At 47.2% G+C, this 18,510-nt stretch overlaps 1 protein-coding gene across 2 annotated transcripts; it reads right to left on the bottom strand.

Moving 5' to 3' along the window:
• Positions 1–2,071: 2,071 nt before the first annotated feature.
• Positions 2,072–15,679, bottom strand: PSMD4 (proteasome 26S subunit ubiquitin receptor, non-ATPase 4). 2 transcript variants are annotated; one of them, XM_075561867.1, is made up of 10 exons: positions 15,548–15,679; positions 9,861–10,001; positions 5,308–5,422; positions 4,814–4,900; positions 4,555–4,623; positions 4,158–4,373; positions 3,405–3,522; positions 3,118–3,249; positions 2,971–3,038; positions 2,072–2,357 (listed from the first exon to the last, which is right to left on the bottom strand). In XM_075561867.1, exons 1-10 carry the CDS (start codon positions 15,571–15,573, stop codon positions 2,187–2,189), a joined length of 1,143 nt encoding a protein of 380 aa, XP_075417982.1. In that variant the 5' UTR covers positions 15,574–15,679; the 3' UTR covers positions 2,072–2,186. The 2 variants fall into 2 exon arrangements, with proteins under 2 accessions (XP_075417982.1, XP_075417990.1); XM_075561875.1 differs by having other exon boundaries at positions 3,414–3,522.
• Between the last annotated feature and the right edge of the window lie 2,831 nt (positions 15,680–18,510).

The raw sequence follows: 18,510 nt of genomic DNA, 5'->3' as shown, positions 1-18,510 counted from the left end.
TACAGAATACAGGGGAAGGATGGATTTTATCAATAAACGGTGTTGTAACTGGTTTTCCAGCTAAAAAACATATGTGTCGGGCAGTGATCCATATGGAAAGCAGTTCAAACCACCAGCGAGCTCCAAGGGAGACAGACTGGGCTTTCTACTCCGTAAGCAGTTGCGATCTCGGAACCCACAAGGGCGTCATCGTCATGAGTCAGCATTAGCTCGATGGCAGTGAGTTTGGATTGATTTTCCTTTTTTAGCTTAACAAGACAGAGGGACTCCAGAAGGAATAACTGTAAAAGACAAAACTAAAACTTTAAAAAGAGAACAGAGAATAGCTTTCTGACCTCTGAATATGGAAGTTTGCTAAACAAAGCACAAGAAAATGATATTCTTGAAAAATTTAACTATATTAAGACTTTTGGTTACCAAAGAACTATTTTATAAATACGATGAGTTGAATCACAATGTGCATGTTCTACTGACTATAAAACTATGATCTGCTCTATATACCGCCACCTGATTCACAATAAAAAAACTTAAAAAAAACCACAAAAACGAAATTTAAAGAGCTCCTGAAAGAACACAAAGACACCGGGGATGGAGAAATGGACCAAGGACATGACGAGGGACTTCACGGAAGTGGAGATAAACGGCTTAAATAAAAGAAGAAAGATGGTCAATCTCATTAGTTATCAGGGAAATGCAAACCAGGAGCACAACCAACTACCATTTTACCCTCACCACACCACTGAAGTTAAGAGGGGTTGAATGATACCCAGGGCTGGAAAGGGTGTGCTCATTAGGGAATCTCACACTGCAGGAGGGGGCACAGGACAAGGGAGTTTCAAAGCGTTCGTTGAAAATGTAATTAAAAGATAATAGAACCTCTTCCTCCCTGCCAAGCATAACCACAAGTGGCATTATCTTGTAGGCTGTATTCCAAAGAAACTGTACAAACTCCACTACTGTCCTGCTAGGAGAGCAAACTAAGTGGAAGCAACGCAAAGCCCAGGCACAGGAGTGGACAGCGTGCTAGAGTGCCAGCGGAGCGCTGTAAGCCGGGAAGAAGGAACCAGCGCTTGTCATGTGCAACCACTGTCATGACGCTCAGACACCATATTTTGTTTGAAAAAGTAATTCCCAGAGGATTTAACAGGGCACAACCATTTATTATAAAGCCCCAAAACAGCAAAGCTAAACGTATTCTGGTGAGGGATCTGTACGTGTGTGTCCAAACTATAGGAAATGAAAAACTCCAAATTCTGGACCAGAGTTCCCTTTGCCAGGGATGCCCAGGGATGTTCACTGCACAGCCCCAGTGCTGCGCTAGCTCTTGTGTTAGGAGGCTTCCTCGGGGCTCTCACTTGCTAGTGCATGCATGTCTTCCCTTCGTGCCAGGTACTGATGACCTCCTTTCATATCACTGAGAGGGCTTAGGGAAATGTGGCCCTCTACCCGGTAACACACATGAGACACTGTGTTTGTCCTGGCCTTCCTTCAGCCCCCTTGTGAGTCGGGCCCAAAGGACGCAGACTCCCTGGTGCTCTGGACACTGGCTACTTTCCCATCGCTCCTGCCACAGCCCAAGCAGTCGATGAAGCCCTCCGCTCCTCAAATGTGCCTCCACACTATCAGTACAAGCCGTTCCTACTGCTGGGGAACATCCCTCTCGCTGCCTCACCTGCTGGTGAACTCGCTCCTTCAGAGTGCTCAACTGTCACTTCCAGAAGCCTTCCCAGGCTCCGCCTCTTCGCTGCCCCCACTTCTCTGTCAGCACTGGCCACACACATTCAATGGCTCATGGCCCTCTGGATGCTGAGTCCCCGGAGGCCAGGATGGTTTCTCTTCTGCGGGTCCGTGCCTAATACTAAGTGGGCCCTCAGCTCCGCTTCCCACCACGAGAAAGCACCATGGTCGCAGGGCGGTGGAGCCCACCATGGAGAGAGAGGAGACGAAGAGGAGCTGGTCAGGATTACAGACCAAGAACTGGGGACTTAAGAGAACTCAGTGGAACTCTCTTTCACACCACATGCTCCCTCTTCCCCGACACTCAAAGCTACCACTAACTGAAACAAAGGGGAAAAAGATGTCAAGGTTTATTTAGGGTGCAATAGTTACAGATTGCGTATCTAGCACTATCTCCTACCCCACTCTATACAGTCCCCCGAGCCAGCTCAGCCAGCCCTCCCCAAGCCTCACTTCTTATCCTCCTCCTTCTTGTCCTTCTTCCCATCCTTGGTGGCCTGGGAGGCCAGGGAGCCCATGGCATTTCGAATGGCCTCATTGTTGGGGTCCACACCTGGAAGGTTCTCCAAGACGCTCTGAAGGAACTCGGGGTCCTGCATCACGTCATAGTCATCTTCCTCCTGAAAAGGGGTACCATTAGCTTGTGGGCGGGGGAGCAGGTCAGCTGGGGAGCAGGACATGAGCATGCTGTGGAGCCTCTCTTTCCACTTGACTGAGGGTGGGGGCATCTCTGGCCAAGAGTGGGAAGGAGAGTCAGCAGAATACCCAGGCCTCATGCCTGACCTGACCTGAGAGGACTGCTCCTTGGGCCTACAAGGGTAGTCACGTGTTGTCAGGTTCCGGCTCCGTATCAGTCACTCCCACTCCTTTGTGTTTTCCCCAGACCTCTCTTCACTGTCCTGGCAGCTGCTACCCTAGAGTTTTGTCCAGAATGTTCTACCAGCAAGGACAGAAAACTAGAGCATGCTGGGACACTTCTCCAACTTTGGCCATGAACTTTCTAATGCCTTAGCAAGGCTTACGCACAAAAAATAGGAGGCTTCATACAACCAGTGAAAAAGTTCCATACCCTCAATTCCATTTTTTCATAATCTTTTAGAAGCTCCTTCATATATACCCTCGTGCTTCCTTCTGCTCCCCAAAGAACCCCTCTAGGGAGCTGCGGGCAGAGACCTTTCAGGACACCGGAGGCTGGAAGCCTGGTAGAGGAGGCTCAGCAGGGAGGGCCCTCACCTTTGCAGGCTCCGACGTGTCCATGGCAGAGCTGGCATCGATGTCGGCTGATTCTGCCTGGCCAAACTCTGAGGAAGAAAGGCCTGCTCAGTTTGGTTTCTCTGTCAAGCCCACCTGCCTAGGCCCTGTCCCCAGGCTGCGGCTCACCTGCTCCCTGCAGGGACATCTGCATGGCATACGCGATCTGCTCTTCCTCAGTCATACTGCTTAGGTCAGGGAGGCCCGCACGACCAAACTCCTGCTGGCTGATGGTCATCTTCAGCAGGGCATCGTCCGAGTCTGGGGAAAAGAAGAGAGCAGGGGGCTGGCACTGGTGCCTCACCTCCAAAACCATTTCCTCAACCCGGTCCTTCCACAGTCTCGCCATGCCAGGATGCTGCCCACTCCCACTCCTCCCAGGTCCAGCCCCACAGCCCCGGGACGTCAGATTCCACCTCTTTCACCTTCGGTCCCAGAGGAAGCAATCCCGGCTTCGGCTGCAGAGGCCGCAGCTGCCCGCCTGGCCTCCTCCTCCTGCCGCTGCCGCTGCTCTTCCATGGAAACACGAAGGGCCTGGGAAAGGGCAAGCCAAGGTCAGATAGTGACCAACTCTCACCCAACCAGCACTGGGAGGGAAGTCAGCCGGAGCCAGAGGAAAGGAGCAGGAAGGGGCAGCTTCTAGTGGACACAGGGGAAGAGGCTGGGGAGATAAAAAGTGGTAGAGGGGCAAGAAGGATGGACTTGGGGGAAGTGGAAGTTTAATCAGGAACAACCAACAAGGAGGAGTCTGGCATGGGTGGCCCTAAAGATCAGATGGTGTTATCAGGAAAAGGAGAACAAGGTTATGGGGGTACTTAGAATTGTCTAGTACTGTCTAGGGCGTCACTCTGAGTCGGAGCCAATGAGACAGCAGCGAGTTTGAGTAATATAGGTGTCTGGTAGTGTAAACTGCTAAGAGAGCTCAGCTGCTAACCAGAAGGTTGGCAGTTCAAGTCCACCCAGACACTTGTCAGAAGAAAGGTCTGTCAATCAACTTCCAAAAAACCAGACACTGACAGACAACCCAATGGATCAGAGTTCTGCTCTGGCTTACACGGGGTCACCATGAGTTGGAACAGACTCATGGGTTGGGTTTGATTTCGCCCTGTGGAACACAGATGGGATGTGTCAGCAGAGTGCAGGGAAGGGCCCAGGGACAGTTTGCTCACCAGGGCCAGCTCAGGATCAGCACTGGGATCTACTCCAAACTCAAAATCGCTGGCACCCAGACCCAGCATGGCGCCGCCTTCGCCAGCCAGAATGGGAGAACTGATGAGGGCATCAGCCAAACTGGGTCCAGGAGGCACTGTCACCAGGTGAGAACCGGTCCCATCTTTGCCATTGAGAGTGTTCACAAAGGCCGTCAGCTTGTCTGTGTTCACCTCCTGGGGAAGAAGAACAGAGGAGCTCTTCCTCACGCCCCTCCCCACCCCCGCCCCTCTGAATGCCCTTTCAGCCTCTGCCTGGAGCTCGGCTCGCCGAGGGCAGGCACCCCTTCTGCATAAGGATGGCTCTCTCTGCTTATAACCAAATCTAGTTAGAGCCCCCCAACCAGACCCTACTCACCTCCTCCCCAAAATTGATAATGTCCACATTTACTTTCTCCTTCTTGAGGCGTTTGGCCAGTTTCACCAGCTGGGAAGAAGGGGCAAGAGATGAGGAACACAGCCCCACACCATGAGGAAGTGACATGTCTCATAAAAGCATAGGACTCTGCTGAGCCCGCCAAGCTCTACGTCTTTCCCCAAAGTGTGGAGCACACGGGGTCCCTGCCAGCAGTCCTAAGGACGGAAGGACCCCAGCCCCCAATGAGGCTCGGACTCACATCTTTCTCGTTGTCTTCCACGGGGCTTCCCACAAAGGCGATGATGCGCATCTTGTGATTCTTGCCCTGCCGGTGCTTCAGAGCCAGCTTGGAGAGGAAGAGGCGGTTCTCAGAGTCGGCCAAAGCAATCATCTAGCCCCTTTCTCTGGCCAGCTCCCACTTTTCCTGATGGTTTCTACAGACCGCACATGTACTACGAGGCTCCACAAGGTATAACCCTCTCCCTCTCTCACCCTTTACTCTTGCCGGGCCTCTCTGTGGATAAGGGTGGTTTCCAATTATAGGGATTTTCCCCTTCACCGTGCTGCTCATGGTGTCTGGGGCTCAGCTCACCACCCCCCTTCTCCTGCAGCCTAATTATTGCTATCTCTGGGTCGTCTCCTTTCCCCAGATTTGGCTTGAACACAAGACTGTCAGTGGGAAGGGAGAACCAAGGGCATGGAGATGGGACCTGTGAGCAGGGAGGAGTCATCAAGGGATCCAGGAGGACTCACGTGGGCCACGCGGATACCGGTGCAGAAGGTGATCTTGCCCTTGGGTTGAACGGTGTGGAGCTTGGACAGGATGCGGCCAGTGTCAGGGGTGAGTGTGGTCAGGACCTCACAGTCACTAGGGTATGGAGAGGAGCAGTGCAGTGACTTCGTGGCAACCAGGGCCCACAAAGTGAAACCACGTTTGCAAAATGTGGCTGAGCCAGAAGAGGAAAGGATGGCGATGCTCTCCTGGAAAGGAGCCTCGCTCTCAGGGAAGAGGGGCAGTGCCAGCATCACACAGCTACCAAATCCCGCCACCCTGCTCAAGCCGCAGCCGCGTGTGCCACTTAAATCTGCACGGGTGCGCAGGCCTGGCAGTGATCCCGGCTCCCGCATCTCCCACTTCTTCTAAGTCTCCTATTCCAGGCCTTTGAAGCACAATTGTTTTGTGTTCTGCCTATCACTAAATTGTTCACCTAAATCTGTGAAACTGAATGAGTTCCAATATTGGCTATGAATGGACTCATTCCAACAGGTTCTAAACCCTGGCTAAAAGGCATAGGCCCATAACCTTGGGTGACACTCGGTCAATTGGCACAACACTGTTCATAAAGATAATGTTCTCTAAGCAGCATCTGGCGCTTTAAAAGCTTGTGAGTAGCCCCCACTGTGGTGGCTGGATTTCATGTCAACTTGATGTTAACTGCGTGGTGGTAAGGATGGTGATCAACCTGTCAATCAGGTGGTAGCCTGGTGATGCCTCCGTGGGGTATGGCCTTTTTATAAGAGAAACCGTGAGAAATCTTGTCTCTCTTGTCCTTCACCTTCCCTGCTTGCTGAGATTCTGTCTCAGGGGTGGCCCCATGGGGGCCACTGACCCTGGGAGCGGTCTGCTCCCTGCCATGTTCCCAGTGACCTTGACTCCAAGTCATTCTGCACCCACTGGCCTGTGATCTCCCGGCTTCCCATTTCTGTTGGCTTGGCCTGAAGCAATAGGAGTCTGAAAAAGGTCTCAGGCTTAGACCTAGAGACGTGAGTTGGACTGGGCTGGGGTGGCATCCTGATATAAAATTACTCCTTGATAGAAAGTTATTTCTTATACATATGAGTGTCGCTGGTTTCGTTTCTCTAGACAACCCAGCCTAACACAACCATCTAAGATACAACTATTGGTCTCTACTCATATTGAGCTTAAAAATAAAAAGGAAACAGCTCAAAGAAGAAACCGTGCACAGACTCTAGCCCATAGGCACCGTGGTCTCTCCCAACCTAAGACCACAACTAGATGGCGCAGAGCTACCACTGCCGACTGGCTCTGACCGTGCGCAACAGTCGGTCCGGATAGAAGGGGAGAAAATGTTGAACAAAACTCAAATTCCTCAAAAAGACCAGACCTCCTGGGCTGAGAAGACACTGGGAGAACCCCTGAGCTTTGAGACCACGTCTCTAACACACTCTTTGAACATCGAACCGAGGTTATTTCCAGAGGTGAATTTTCAATCAAGTAATAGGCTGGCTTAGAAAACAATCACCTGTTTTTGAAAAAGTAATCACGCTCTTTAAAGCCTCCCTGTCCACACCACTCACTGCCAATGGAATCAATGCTAACTCAAAGCAGCCTCCTGTGGGTTTCTGATACGGTAGCTGTTTCTGGGAGCAGAAAGCCAGTTTTTCTCTCCAGGGGCTGCTGGTGGTTTTGAATCGCCAACCATGCTGGTTGCAGTCCAATGCAAGGCCGCTACACCACCAGCCTCCTAATCAGTTACATCTGAGGCATCTCTTCTTTGGAGATCTGGGTAATAATTAAAATCCCTAATCTTCTTAAGCAAATTACCAAATATTTTTTAACCAAGCACAGAAATGGTTAAGTGACTGATCTTGTAAGAAACCTTCCTTCTCACTTACACTGTTATAATAACAATTATGTATTTCTTTGTGGTTAAAATTTTTTTGTAATTTTACATAAAGCAGTTTTCTATTTTTTAGTCAGACAAAAAAAATATTTGTGCACTGGGAAAGAAAAGAAAGCTTCTTTCTAATCCCCAGTATTTTCCTCTAACTTTTTGATCTTCCTCACAATAATTTGATGCTACTTTGTAACTCTCCCCACCCTCTCTTGTTCTAGGCCCTTTCCCAGCTCACAGCATGGCTATTGGGGTGAGAGGTTACTCCCTGGAGGATTTCCTGTTTCTAACATGCATCACTGAGGGAGCAACGGAACATGTGCCGTCTGCCCAAGAGGGTTCTACACTAAAATCACTTTGCAATGACTTCAAAATGCACCATGACATTTGCCCCCCGTAGATTTAGCTTCCTAACGGTAATACATTCAGGATGGCATTAAGAAGTTGCTAATGTCCTCCTTGAGTACTGTGTTCTTTTAAGATCTACCGATTTGGGATCAAACTGGTAATAACTGAGAACATTAGGTTGGAAACATAGGGGGCAATTGCTACTGGGGAGGAACGATGCAGAAAAGGAGGGTGACAAAGGAATGTCATCAGCACCACTGGCACGGGCATGCAGAAACTACGGAGTTGGTTTATGTCTGCTGTGTATATTCTTAAAAGATTTTATTTATTCCTCATCATTTTATTGGGGGCTCATCCAACTCTTATCACAATCCATCCATCCGTTCTGTCAAGCACATTTGTACGTTTGTTGCCATCATCATTCTCAAAACATTTCTTTCTACTTGAGCCTTTGGTATCAGCTCATTTCTTCTCCCCCTCCCCTCCATCCCTCACGAACCCGGGATAATTTATAAATTATTATTTTTTCTTGTCTTACACTGTCTGATGTCTCCCTTCACCCACCTTTTTTGTTTGTCTGTTCAACTACAAAGACTTTCTAAGAACATCACCCTGTGTTCCTGGCTACACCACAAGGTATCAAAGCATATATTCAAAAAGCAAACTAAAATTAACTTTAAAATAGTTGAGTTGATTTTGATTTTAGGGGATGACTGAATAACCCTACTCAGTGCTCACAGAGAGATCACTGGAGACAGGAGTGCTACAGCAAAGTGTGGTGAAGAAACCAGATGGTGCCTGGCTATCTGAAAGAATTGTGCCTGGAGTCTTGAAGGCTTGTCTTGAAACGAGCATCAACTATCTATGGGAGGTGAAGCTACGTCCACAGAGAAGAAACATACCAGCTTTTGTGACCCAAGGACTGAAATGATAAAATCCAAGACTGAAGGAGCGAACAGTACTAGCCATTAAATCCTGAGCACAGTCACAGAGGGCTGTGGGTGACAGGGAAAGCCCAAAATTCATTTACAGAGTCCCCACTTGGACTGGCCACCAGTGAATTCCCTCTGACCACGGACTGGGATTGTGAATCGCCTTGAAATCAGAGAGTGCGTTAGAAAGTGGACTGAGGTTGTTCTTGAATGCTTCCTCCCCCACTATCATGACCCCACTTCTCCCTTACATATCCGTTGGACCGGAGGATGGACACTGGCACAGATAGCAATTGGAAACACAGGGAATCCAGGGCAGATGAACCCCTCAGGACCACTGGTGAGAGTGGCGATATCAGGAGGGTGCAGGGAAGGTGAGGGAGAAAGGGGAAACAGATTACAAGGTCTACAGATAACCTCCTCCCTGGGGGACGGACAGCAGAGAAGTGGGTGAGGAAGACGTCAGATGGTGTAAGATATGACAAAATAGTAACAATTTATAAATTATCAAGGGTTCAGGGGGAAGTGGGGAGCGGGGAGGGGAAAATGAAGAGCTGATACCAAGGGCTCAAGTAGAAAGGTGTTTTGAGGATGATGATGGCAACATATGTACAAATGTGCTTGACACAACTGATGTATGTATGGATTGTGATAAGAGTTGCATGAGGCCCTAATAAAAGAAAGTGGATTGATGTATATGTAATTAGGTTAAAACTTAGCATCTTATCATTTTAAATTTGTTCTAGTTTTTATTATGTTGTCATCTCAACGGAGATTTTTCTGTTTTGTTATTGTTGCTAGGCTTGGTTGTTTTTTCTTTTTGTCTGCTTCTCTTTATATGAACTGCAGGACCGGTAGAGCTAGCGAGATAGTGACTGGATTAATATTTCGTAGGGTATGGCAGGGGAGGTGGGGAAGAAAGGAAGCGCTAATACTGATGAGCATAAGAAAGAAAGAACGCTGAGAGACTGACTGTGGTAGCTGCACAACGCTACCACGCTCAAACGCCTGAACTGTAGGCTATGAGAATTATGTCAGTGAAACGCAAAACTTCTTTTTCAAAAAGGGGGCTGACTAAATAAATGACAGGATTTAATGATGTTACTGAGAATTAAAACCACTTCAGTATGAACTAGGAATTTTTTTAAGTCGCTGTTTATGTTACATAGAATAGTAGAGCCCAGCTAAAAGAAGCCTCCTGGATTCTGCTCAAGAGTAACTTAACTGCCCACAGGCGAGGTTTTCAGAAAGTGAGGGGGGAAAAAACGGGCTTGAAAGATACTGAAAATTTCCCATGAATTTCTGAAGCTCTCCTCTCTGGTGTATCACCATGGGGCACAGACGGGAAAACCACTGCTCACATCCCAACCCCTTCCTCAGTCCCACATACTTGGCTAATGTGATGAGGCCCACGTTGTTCTCGGGGTTGCTGCGGGTCTTGGAGTGACACACGATGTTGACAGCGTCCTGTTGGGCCTGTAGCCGGGTGGGCAAGAAGTCCCCATTGCGCATATACTCACTGTTATCCACACTGTCAGGTGAAGGAAAAAAAGGATAGCCTGAACATTACGCACTGCCTCCAGTCCCAGAGCCCCCTCCAACATCTTTCCCGCAACAGGTTCTGTGGTGGCAGGCAGCAGCTCTCAGTCTCTGTGGATCAGAGAATCCCCTGCCAACTTGTTTTTCGAACAAAGAGATGACCAAGCCTTACCCCAGACTTACCAAACTCCTGCAGTGATCCTGATGAGTGTCAAAGGCTGCCATCTGGTTTTAAATATGCCACATTTAAGCATCATAAGCTGTATCCCATTAAAATGGGAGCATTCCCAAGGGAGGAAATGAAGACAGCAACTTCCACACATTTCTACAGTAACGTACATTTGGTGGCACTGAGTGGGGCGAAGATGTGGAAGTGTGTTTCCAGACAGATTGCATCCTGGGAGACTGCATGGGGCAGTTGGCTCTGTCCTGCAGTTTCAAGAGGCTGCAATTGACCGGATGCCACTGAATTTGGACAGCACTCAGTGCAAGGAAGCAGAATGCGACCAACGGCTTCAATGTCTAACAGCTTGGGCAGCTGGAATGAATTGGAAAAATGAGGGCTCATGGGTTTGGGTCCCCAAGCTGCCTTACCTCTTTTATCCCTGCAACTTTTCATAACCCAAAGACTGCAGGTAATACTAAGTCCAAGCTCCAGTTGCTCAGCGAGCAAAGGAGATCAGGTAAACAAATCGCTTTTACAAGTCCCTGAACAGGATCAATTCTTGATGGCCTCTGTGCTCAGCCAATGAGGCTCTGTGCCAACGGAAAAGAAGCAGTGTTGTAGATACCTCATTTCCATTGGCAAACTATGGGCTTGGGGCTTCTCTCCACCCTCCCTTACCCCCCATCCGCTTCACAATGCTTTGTTTGGCAATAAATACAAACCAAAAATGGCAAAGAGAAATAAATAGATACTGAAAAACACATACAGAAGGCAATACAGGTAATCCCCTACTCAAGAGACACAGTATGAATTAGACAAACTATGCTTACAACTATTGGGGACTTTTTCTTTTTTTTAAAACATTTTATTGGGGGCTCATACAACTCTTATCACAACCCACACATAATCCATTGTGTCAAGTACATTTGTTGCCATCATCATTCTCAAAACATTTGTGATTGGGGACTTTTCTTGTACATCTTATCATTCATTATAGTACTACAAGTAACATTGTATCGTTTAATTTGTTAATGTTATCATTCTCAGATATTCACTTGCAGATGTTCAAATACTGCCATATAGATTTAGTTTTCTAAACCAATCAAGAGCTTCTGCTACGTGAAACCATGAGTCCGAACGCTGAGCGCTTTGCTAAAGTGTACAGGCAGATCTGGGAAGCAGGATGTGTGTGTGTGTGTGTGTATTAGTGATTAGGAAATTGAAGCGGGCCTGAGTTCAAATTCTCACTCTGCTACCGACTAATTCTATGGCTCAGAGTTGTTGCCTTCCTTTATGGTCCTGCTTTCTCATCAGTGCAGGGACATTTATCATTCCTACCATTAGAGAGTCGCTAGGAAACATGCACTAAGGGGAAAAACAAGCAAATGAATGGGAGCTGGACTTCCGAGTACAGCAGGGCTTGAGGGAGAGGACAAACGGAGGCGAAGTGTAAGACTGGGTCTCTCACTGCCCTGCACCAGCACCACCTGCGGAAGGGGGACTGTTATGATTCTTGTGACTATGGAAGAGCTGGCTGTGCCCATAAAGAATGACAACCTGGAGGTCCCACATAATATTAGGCGTCCAACCAGTGGCAGTGGATTGGGTTTGATCTATCCCTAAAGAATTACTGTTTTTGATACCAAGGACTCAAGTAGAAAGAAAATGTTTTGAAAATGATGATGGCAACTTATGTGCTAATGTGCTTGACACATGGATTGTGAAAAGAGCTGTAAGAGCCCCGAATATAATGATTTTTAAAGAAAAAAATACTGTTTTTAAGTTTTCCCAATTTGAACCTTACATGAATAGAAAAACAGTATATACTTTTTCCTCATCAAAACAGGATTTTAAAGGCATTACCCAGCTATCCCATAAAGTTGTCATTAAAAAAAAAAGATGGCAGTCGCCCGCAGATTCTGGGAGTCACGCAGTCCTGTGCAAAAAAGCTTTTCCACCAGAAATAAGGACCTGTCCACTGCGATGGAAAATCTTCATAAGGAGCCCCTTAAAAAACGTCGCTTGTGTGGAATGTGTAGATTATAAGAATGCACAGTTTTTATCCCTGTTCATTCTCCGTTGACTGGACGCACTTTTATTCAAGGCACCAACAGGTCTTTGTGGGAAGAAACAGAGAAATCACAAACGCTGCAGGGCACCAATAATGGGTTGTATGCCAGTCACTTACGAAGACCCCACATATCCCAAACACCCCAAAATGTGTATATCAAATATTGGGGGCAAATTATTTAAGATTATTACCGATAAACTTACTTTACCAAAAAAAAAAACCAAAAAACTATTCATGTTGGTGGCACCCTGCAAACAAGGTGAACGTTCCTAAAACCCACTAGACTCTGTATGAAGTGTGGCAAGCACCAAGCCCACACCGTGGCACAGTAGAGCCTGTGCATGCCCAGGGAGAGCGGCGTTCTGTGAGGCAGTGGACAGGGCGGGCAGACTGAGACAGGTTTTCGGAAGCGGGCTAAAACGACAAAGAAGATTGTGTTGAGACTTGAATGTGTTGAGCCCAAGTGCAGATCGAAGGGAATGTTGACTATTAAGAGTTGCCAACATTTTTTTTAAACTGGGAAGCCTAACCAGGGAAAGGGCCAGGTGATCTAGTACTAAACTTACTAAACTTCATTGTGTTTATTGATAACACAATAGAATCCTGATGTTATGTTAAAAAAGAAAAACCAGAGGCCTGGACTCTCCTGGTCAAGGGAGTGTGACTCAACAATTCCATAGTCAAAGCTTGCCTTTTCACACATTCCCCAGGGAACCATGACCCACAGCAAAGCATGGCCCTACAGAAAAAAATTGTTTTAATTAAAATAGGTGGCCCTCATCAGCATCCTGTGTCAAGCCTATTAAAACGGAAAACAAATACGGTCCTTCTGTTAATTCTGACTCACAGCAACGCTGTCGGCTGGAGTAGAACGTCCCACCAGGTTTCCAAGAAGGTAATCTTTACAGAGGCACCCTGCCACATTCTTCTCCCGCAGAGCAGCTGAGGGCTCCAAACAGTGATCTTTCAGTTTGTAGCTGAGTACTGAACCCGTGTGCCACCGGGGCTTCGAGGCTATTAGAAAAGGCCATTCTGGAACGCATTTACCCTATATTCACCAACGCAGACCGATATTCTTAAATGCTATTTGGTATACAAAGCTGCCTCTACCACACTCGAAGCTTTTTCGATGGTGCTCAAGGAAAGGAAGGGTACAGAACAGGGCTCCAAGGCCTCTCAGGTCGACATTCTTGTCTTCTCTGTTGTCCCAGCTACCTTCCAACACAAAAGGAACCACTGGAAACCAACCACGAACCAGCCCCTCAGGAGGCCTGGTGGCGTGGTCACCGACAAGCTGGACTGCCAACCACAAGGTCAGCAGAAGGCGCTGGCAGCCGCTCTGCTTTAGAGAGATGAGGTTTCCTGCTCCAGCAGAGTCCCGGCCGCAGAACTCCCCAGGGGCAGTTCTGCTCTGTCCTACAGGGTTGCTGTGGGCTGGAATCAACTTTGGGGAGTTGGAGTCGATTCCCTTTTCACTTCGGCAGCTTTGGTTAAGCCTGTCCCTGTAACGATTTAATGGCAGCTCCGTCTCAGCATTCTAAGCCCCTTCACATGAGGTCTTGAGGCCTTCCCAAGTACCACTCAACTGGCACACATGCAGTGCTCACCAGTTTGCAAAAATCTATCATCCACACTCCACATTCACGACGACCTCAAACTATAAAGCATGTGAATGTTACTGTCACTTCCGTTTTACAAATAAAGAAGGCATGGGATTAAGTGCTTCGAGCACATCCAGCTGGTTAAGGACCAGGAAATAAAAGGCTTTGGATTCTAAACCCTGTCCTCTTGTCACTCTGAAATGATCTTTCCGGGAGAGAGGGGGAACCGATCACAATGATCCACGTATACCAACACAACACCCCACCCCACCTGCCCGGGGGGATGAACAACAGAAAAGTAGGTGAAAGAAGACAGCGGTCGGTGTAAGATATGAAAATAATAATTTATAAATTATCAAGGGGTCATAAGGGAGGGAGGAAAAAATGAGGAGCTGATACCAAGGGCTCAAGTAGAAAGAAAATGTTTTGACAATGATGATGGCAACATACGTACAAATGTTCTTGACACAATGGATGCATGTATGGATTGTTATATGAGCTGTAAGAACCCCCAATAAAATGATTAAATAAAAAAAGATATTATCTTCCCCAGATGTTGTTAGATTTAGGGCAGTGGAATCTGCATTTTAGATAAACAACAGTAAGCTTTTTTAACACAGGCATTGTATCCCTCATGAAGTAATTGGGAGATTATCCAAAAACCAGACCCTCTGCTACAGAGTTGATTCCAACTCTTACCAACCCTACAGGACGGAGTCAAAGGGCCCCCACAAGGCTTTCCAGGCTGTACATCTTTATGTAAACGGGCTGCCACCACGTCTGTCTGGGTCCAAATTGCCATTCTACTAGCAGGCAAGAGCTATCATCGTTTGGTTGAAATTCAAATTTAACTGGGTATTCTCTACTTTAACATGCAACACGATCCTCTCCCAAAAGATGCCATTTGACAACGTGTGTGTCTGTGTACTGTTCTGTATTCTACTCTGTGCTCACACTTTGAAGGAAATCCTTGAAACCGTGCACAAGTTCATCGGCTTCTAATCTTGCCCACCAGTAGACGCTCGACCAAAGGTGCGACTGCGAGAGAGAGAGAGAGAGAGAGAGAGAGAGAGAGAGAGAGAGAGAGAGAGAGAGAGAGAGAGAGAGAGAGCAGCCTAGCTCACCCGTTGGTGTCTGTGTGTCGGGTCACCGTGGGTTTAAATCTTGGCTCCAGCACTTACGAGCTGTGTGACTTTGGGGGAAATGGTCTCCTCGTGTGTAAAGAGATCGTTACATTTGCCGCGAGGTGTACGTGAGGTAAAGTATGGAAGAGGCCTGGCCTATAAGGAATGTAGAAAGGGTACTTTGAAAGAAGACAAGACGAGAGTTGGGGAAGAAGTGAATGGGCCGGGGAAGAAGTTTCTAGCCTCTCTTCTTAATTCCCATTATCGTGAAGACGGACGTGCTGTCCCAGCAGCAGGACTCTGGCTAAGGACGGAGCGGGGGCTGGCCTCGAGAAGGCAACGCCGGGCAGAAGAGGGCAGCAAAGGCCAGCAGGGGTGCCAAGGGAGGACCCCGGGCCTGTCCTCCTCTCCTGGCCCCGGGATGACTCAGGGAGTCCCGCGAGCGCCTTCTCGCCAAGGCCAAGGCCGCAGCTCGCCGGTCAACTCCCCGCCCCCACCCTGGACCGGCCTGGCCTGCGCGTAATACGCATCCCCGAGCCAGCCCGCCTCCCGCGGGACCCCCGGGCGGCTCCTCACCAGACCATAGTGCTCTCCAACACCATCTTGCCACCTTCTCCCTCCCGGACCGGGTCTCTGGGACATGCCAGCAAAAGGCCCTCCAATTGGCCCAGTGCTCCTCGCCAATCACGGGCCTCGGCTCCGCCAGCTGCTTCCGCCTCCGCAGACGCGTTGCATTCTGGGCTTTGTAGGCGCAGCCGAAAGACCAGGGACGTTCGGAAGCTCCCCGGTAATCTACGAAAGCAAAAAGGGACGTCCCAACTCCGCCTTCCATGCCGTCTGTTATCAAGACTGAATCAAGGAAAGCTGTGGAGGAGCTTTCGCAAGTGCATGTGTCTGTCCCAACTGGATCATTTTAATTTTTAAAAGTGGCGAGTCAGTAGGACGTTTTAGCTTGCTCCATTTTGCGAAGTCCTTTGTTCATCCCAGTATGACAACCTAAACTGATCTGCCTATCCATCTCGCCCATTTAATTAAACGGCAGGAAAGGTGCCGCAACCCGAGTCTGCTAAAGAGGCTGGCATAGGATAAACCAAAGCGAATCTGGTTACAGTGGTTTCAAACTGCCGACCATGCGGATGGCAGCCCTACGCGCAACCACTGCACCACGAGGTCCCCACTGTAAACAGCTGCAGTCCTGGATGGAAACCCAGAAAAGGTTTGCTGGATTAAATAATTTATTCCAGTAAAGCTTTTTTCATTGATTCGTTACGTATAGCATTCAAAGTTGGAACATAAATTGCAAAATACAAAATTGTCCTTGATTTTCAAGCTGTCTTCGTAAGCACATTATCCTGGTTAACGCCGAACATATTTTATTGGTTATTTTTTATAAAATATTCTTCTCTTGGTCTAATTTCATGTGAGTTAACTTCTACTTTGTTCACTATTAATATAGCTACAATGCCATCTTTTATTACTACTGCTTGGTATATTTTCTCCTATCCCTTTTTTGTCAACTTTTATTAGCACATAGTTTGATGTGTCCCTATTTGTATTGTGCTGCTGGTCATTATGTTTGAAGTGATCTTGTCACTGTTATTTTCCAAAGCCTTTCTATCCACGCTGACACTCCATTATTCTGTCCTATGCTTATGTTGACAGATTTTCTTTTCCCCTCTAGTTGTATGGAAATTTTCCTCTATACAAGCGTGATGGTGACCAATAACTTGTGAACATATCCTTTACAATTTATTATGTGGGAAATATCTCAAGCATTCCTTTCTCTGGTCTCTAGCTATGCTGTTATGAGGCCATACTTGGAGAAATATCCTCTAGTACAGCCGGGGTCTTGCATTTTCCAGTTTGGCCTGTGTGTGTGAACATCAAGGACAATTTTGTTAGTGTTCCTCTAAATTAAGACAAAAACAAAGATAAACACATGCCTCAAATAAACTGACAAAGAGCTGAATGTGTCATCCTTGTTCAGGGAAAACAGGATGTCTGGTATCTGTGTAGAGAGGTGTCCCCTTCCACCAAATCCAGCTTAAGTCAAACATTTAATAGGTTATCACCAGATTTTAATTCCTACTGCTTTTTGTTTTGTGCTCTTCTGTATTCATGGATATATTTGCAGCACAGGTAAATAAAAATATAGAAATGTTGTCTTACTTTTGCTGGAAATATATCCTTTAATGTGGAGTCTATAGGGGCCAAAATTACAAAAATGTATTTTTTTAAAATAAATCTCTTTACTGGGGACACTTGCAGCTCTTACAATAATCCCTACATCCATTGTATCAAGCACATTTGTACATATGTTTCCACCATCCTTTTCAAGACATTTTCTTTCTACTTGAGCCCTTGGTATCAGCTCTTCTTGTTTTTTCCCCCTTCCCCACCTTCCCACCTCCTGAACCCTTGGCAAATGATAAATTAATGTTATTTTCATGTCTTACACTGATTGATGTCTCCTTTCACCCACTTTTCTGTTGTCCATCCCCCAGGAGGGGGTTATATGTAGATCATTGTACTCAGTTTCCCCTTCTCCCCACACCTTTCCCCTACCCACATAGTATTGCTACTCCCATTACTGTTCTTGAGGGGTTTATCTGTCCTGAATTCTGTGTGTGTCATGAGCTCTTATCTGCACCAGTGTACATGCTCCGGGATAGCCAGAACTGAAAGGTAGGACTGGGGCCATGATAATGGGTGGGGATCCTTAAAGAACTAGAGGAATGTTGTGTGTTTCATCAATGCTGTACTGCACCCTGGCTGACTTGTCCCTTCCTTGTGACCCTTCTGTGAGGGGATGTCCAATTGTCTACAGATGGGCTTTGAGTCTCCACTCTGACCCCCCTCTTCGCATCAATATGACTGTTTTGCATCTTCTGATGCCTGATCCTATTGACACTTTGTGATCACACAAGCTGGTGTGTTTCTTCTATGTGGGCTTTGTTGCTCCCCTGCTAGATGGGCGCTGTTTATCTTCAAGCCTTTAAGATCCTAGATGCTCTATCTTTTAATAGCTGGACACCATCAATAGTCTTCACCATGTTTGCTTAAGTACCCATTTTGTCTTCAGTGATCTTGTCGGAAGGTGTCACAGAATGTCAGGTTATTAGAACAAAGTGTTCTTGTGTTGAGGGAAGACTTGAGTAGAGGCCCAATGTCCATCTGATACCTTAATACTTGACGTACTTATAGGCCTATTGTTATATATAATTATATTTACTTATGTATTTGCCTGTATTTAGACCTCTATAAATGTCTTTTGCCTCCTAGTTCTTTCCTCTATTTCCTTTGACTTTCCTCCTGTCTTACTATCATGTTAGACCTTCATTCAGCTCTCGGTAATTCCTCTCCACGAAAGCATCTTAGACATAACCACACACTTTGAGAGAATACGTTAATCAGTGTAGCTTAGTCACACACACAATGTTCCACATCCTAATTTGATGAATAGCAATGGAGGCCTGAAAGCAGTGGTTTTTATGGCTCAACGGGTCCTGAGCAGTCATCTAAGGGACAGCTTTTGGTCT

This window comes from Tenrec ecaudatus, chromosome 1 (assembly GCF_050624435.1).
Source record: "Tenrec ecaudatus isolate mTenEca1 chromosome 1, mTenEca1.hap1, whole genome shotgun sequence".
Classification (NCBI taxonomy): domain Eukaryota; kingdom Metazoa; phylum Chordata; class Mammalia; order Afrosoricida; family Tenrecidae; genus Tenrec; species Tenrec ecaudatus.
Note: the sequence above shows the minus strand (reverse complement) of the source record. Positions and strands in the feature narration are given on the sequence as shown.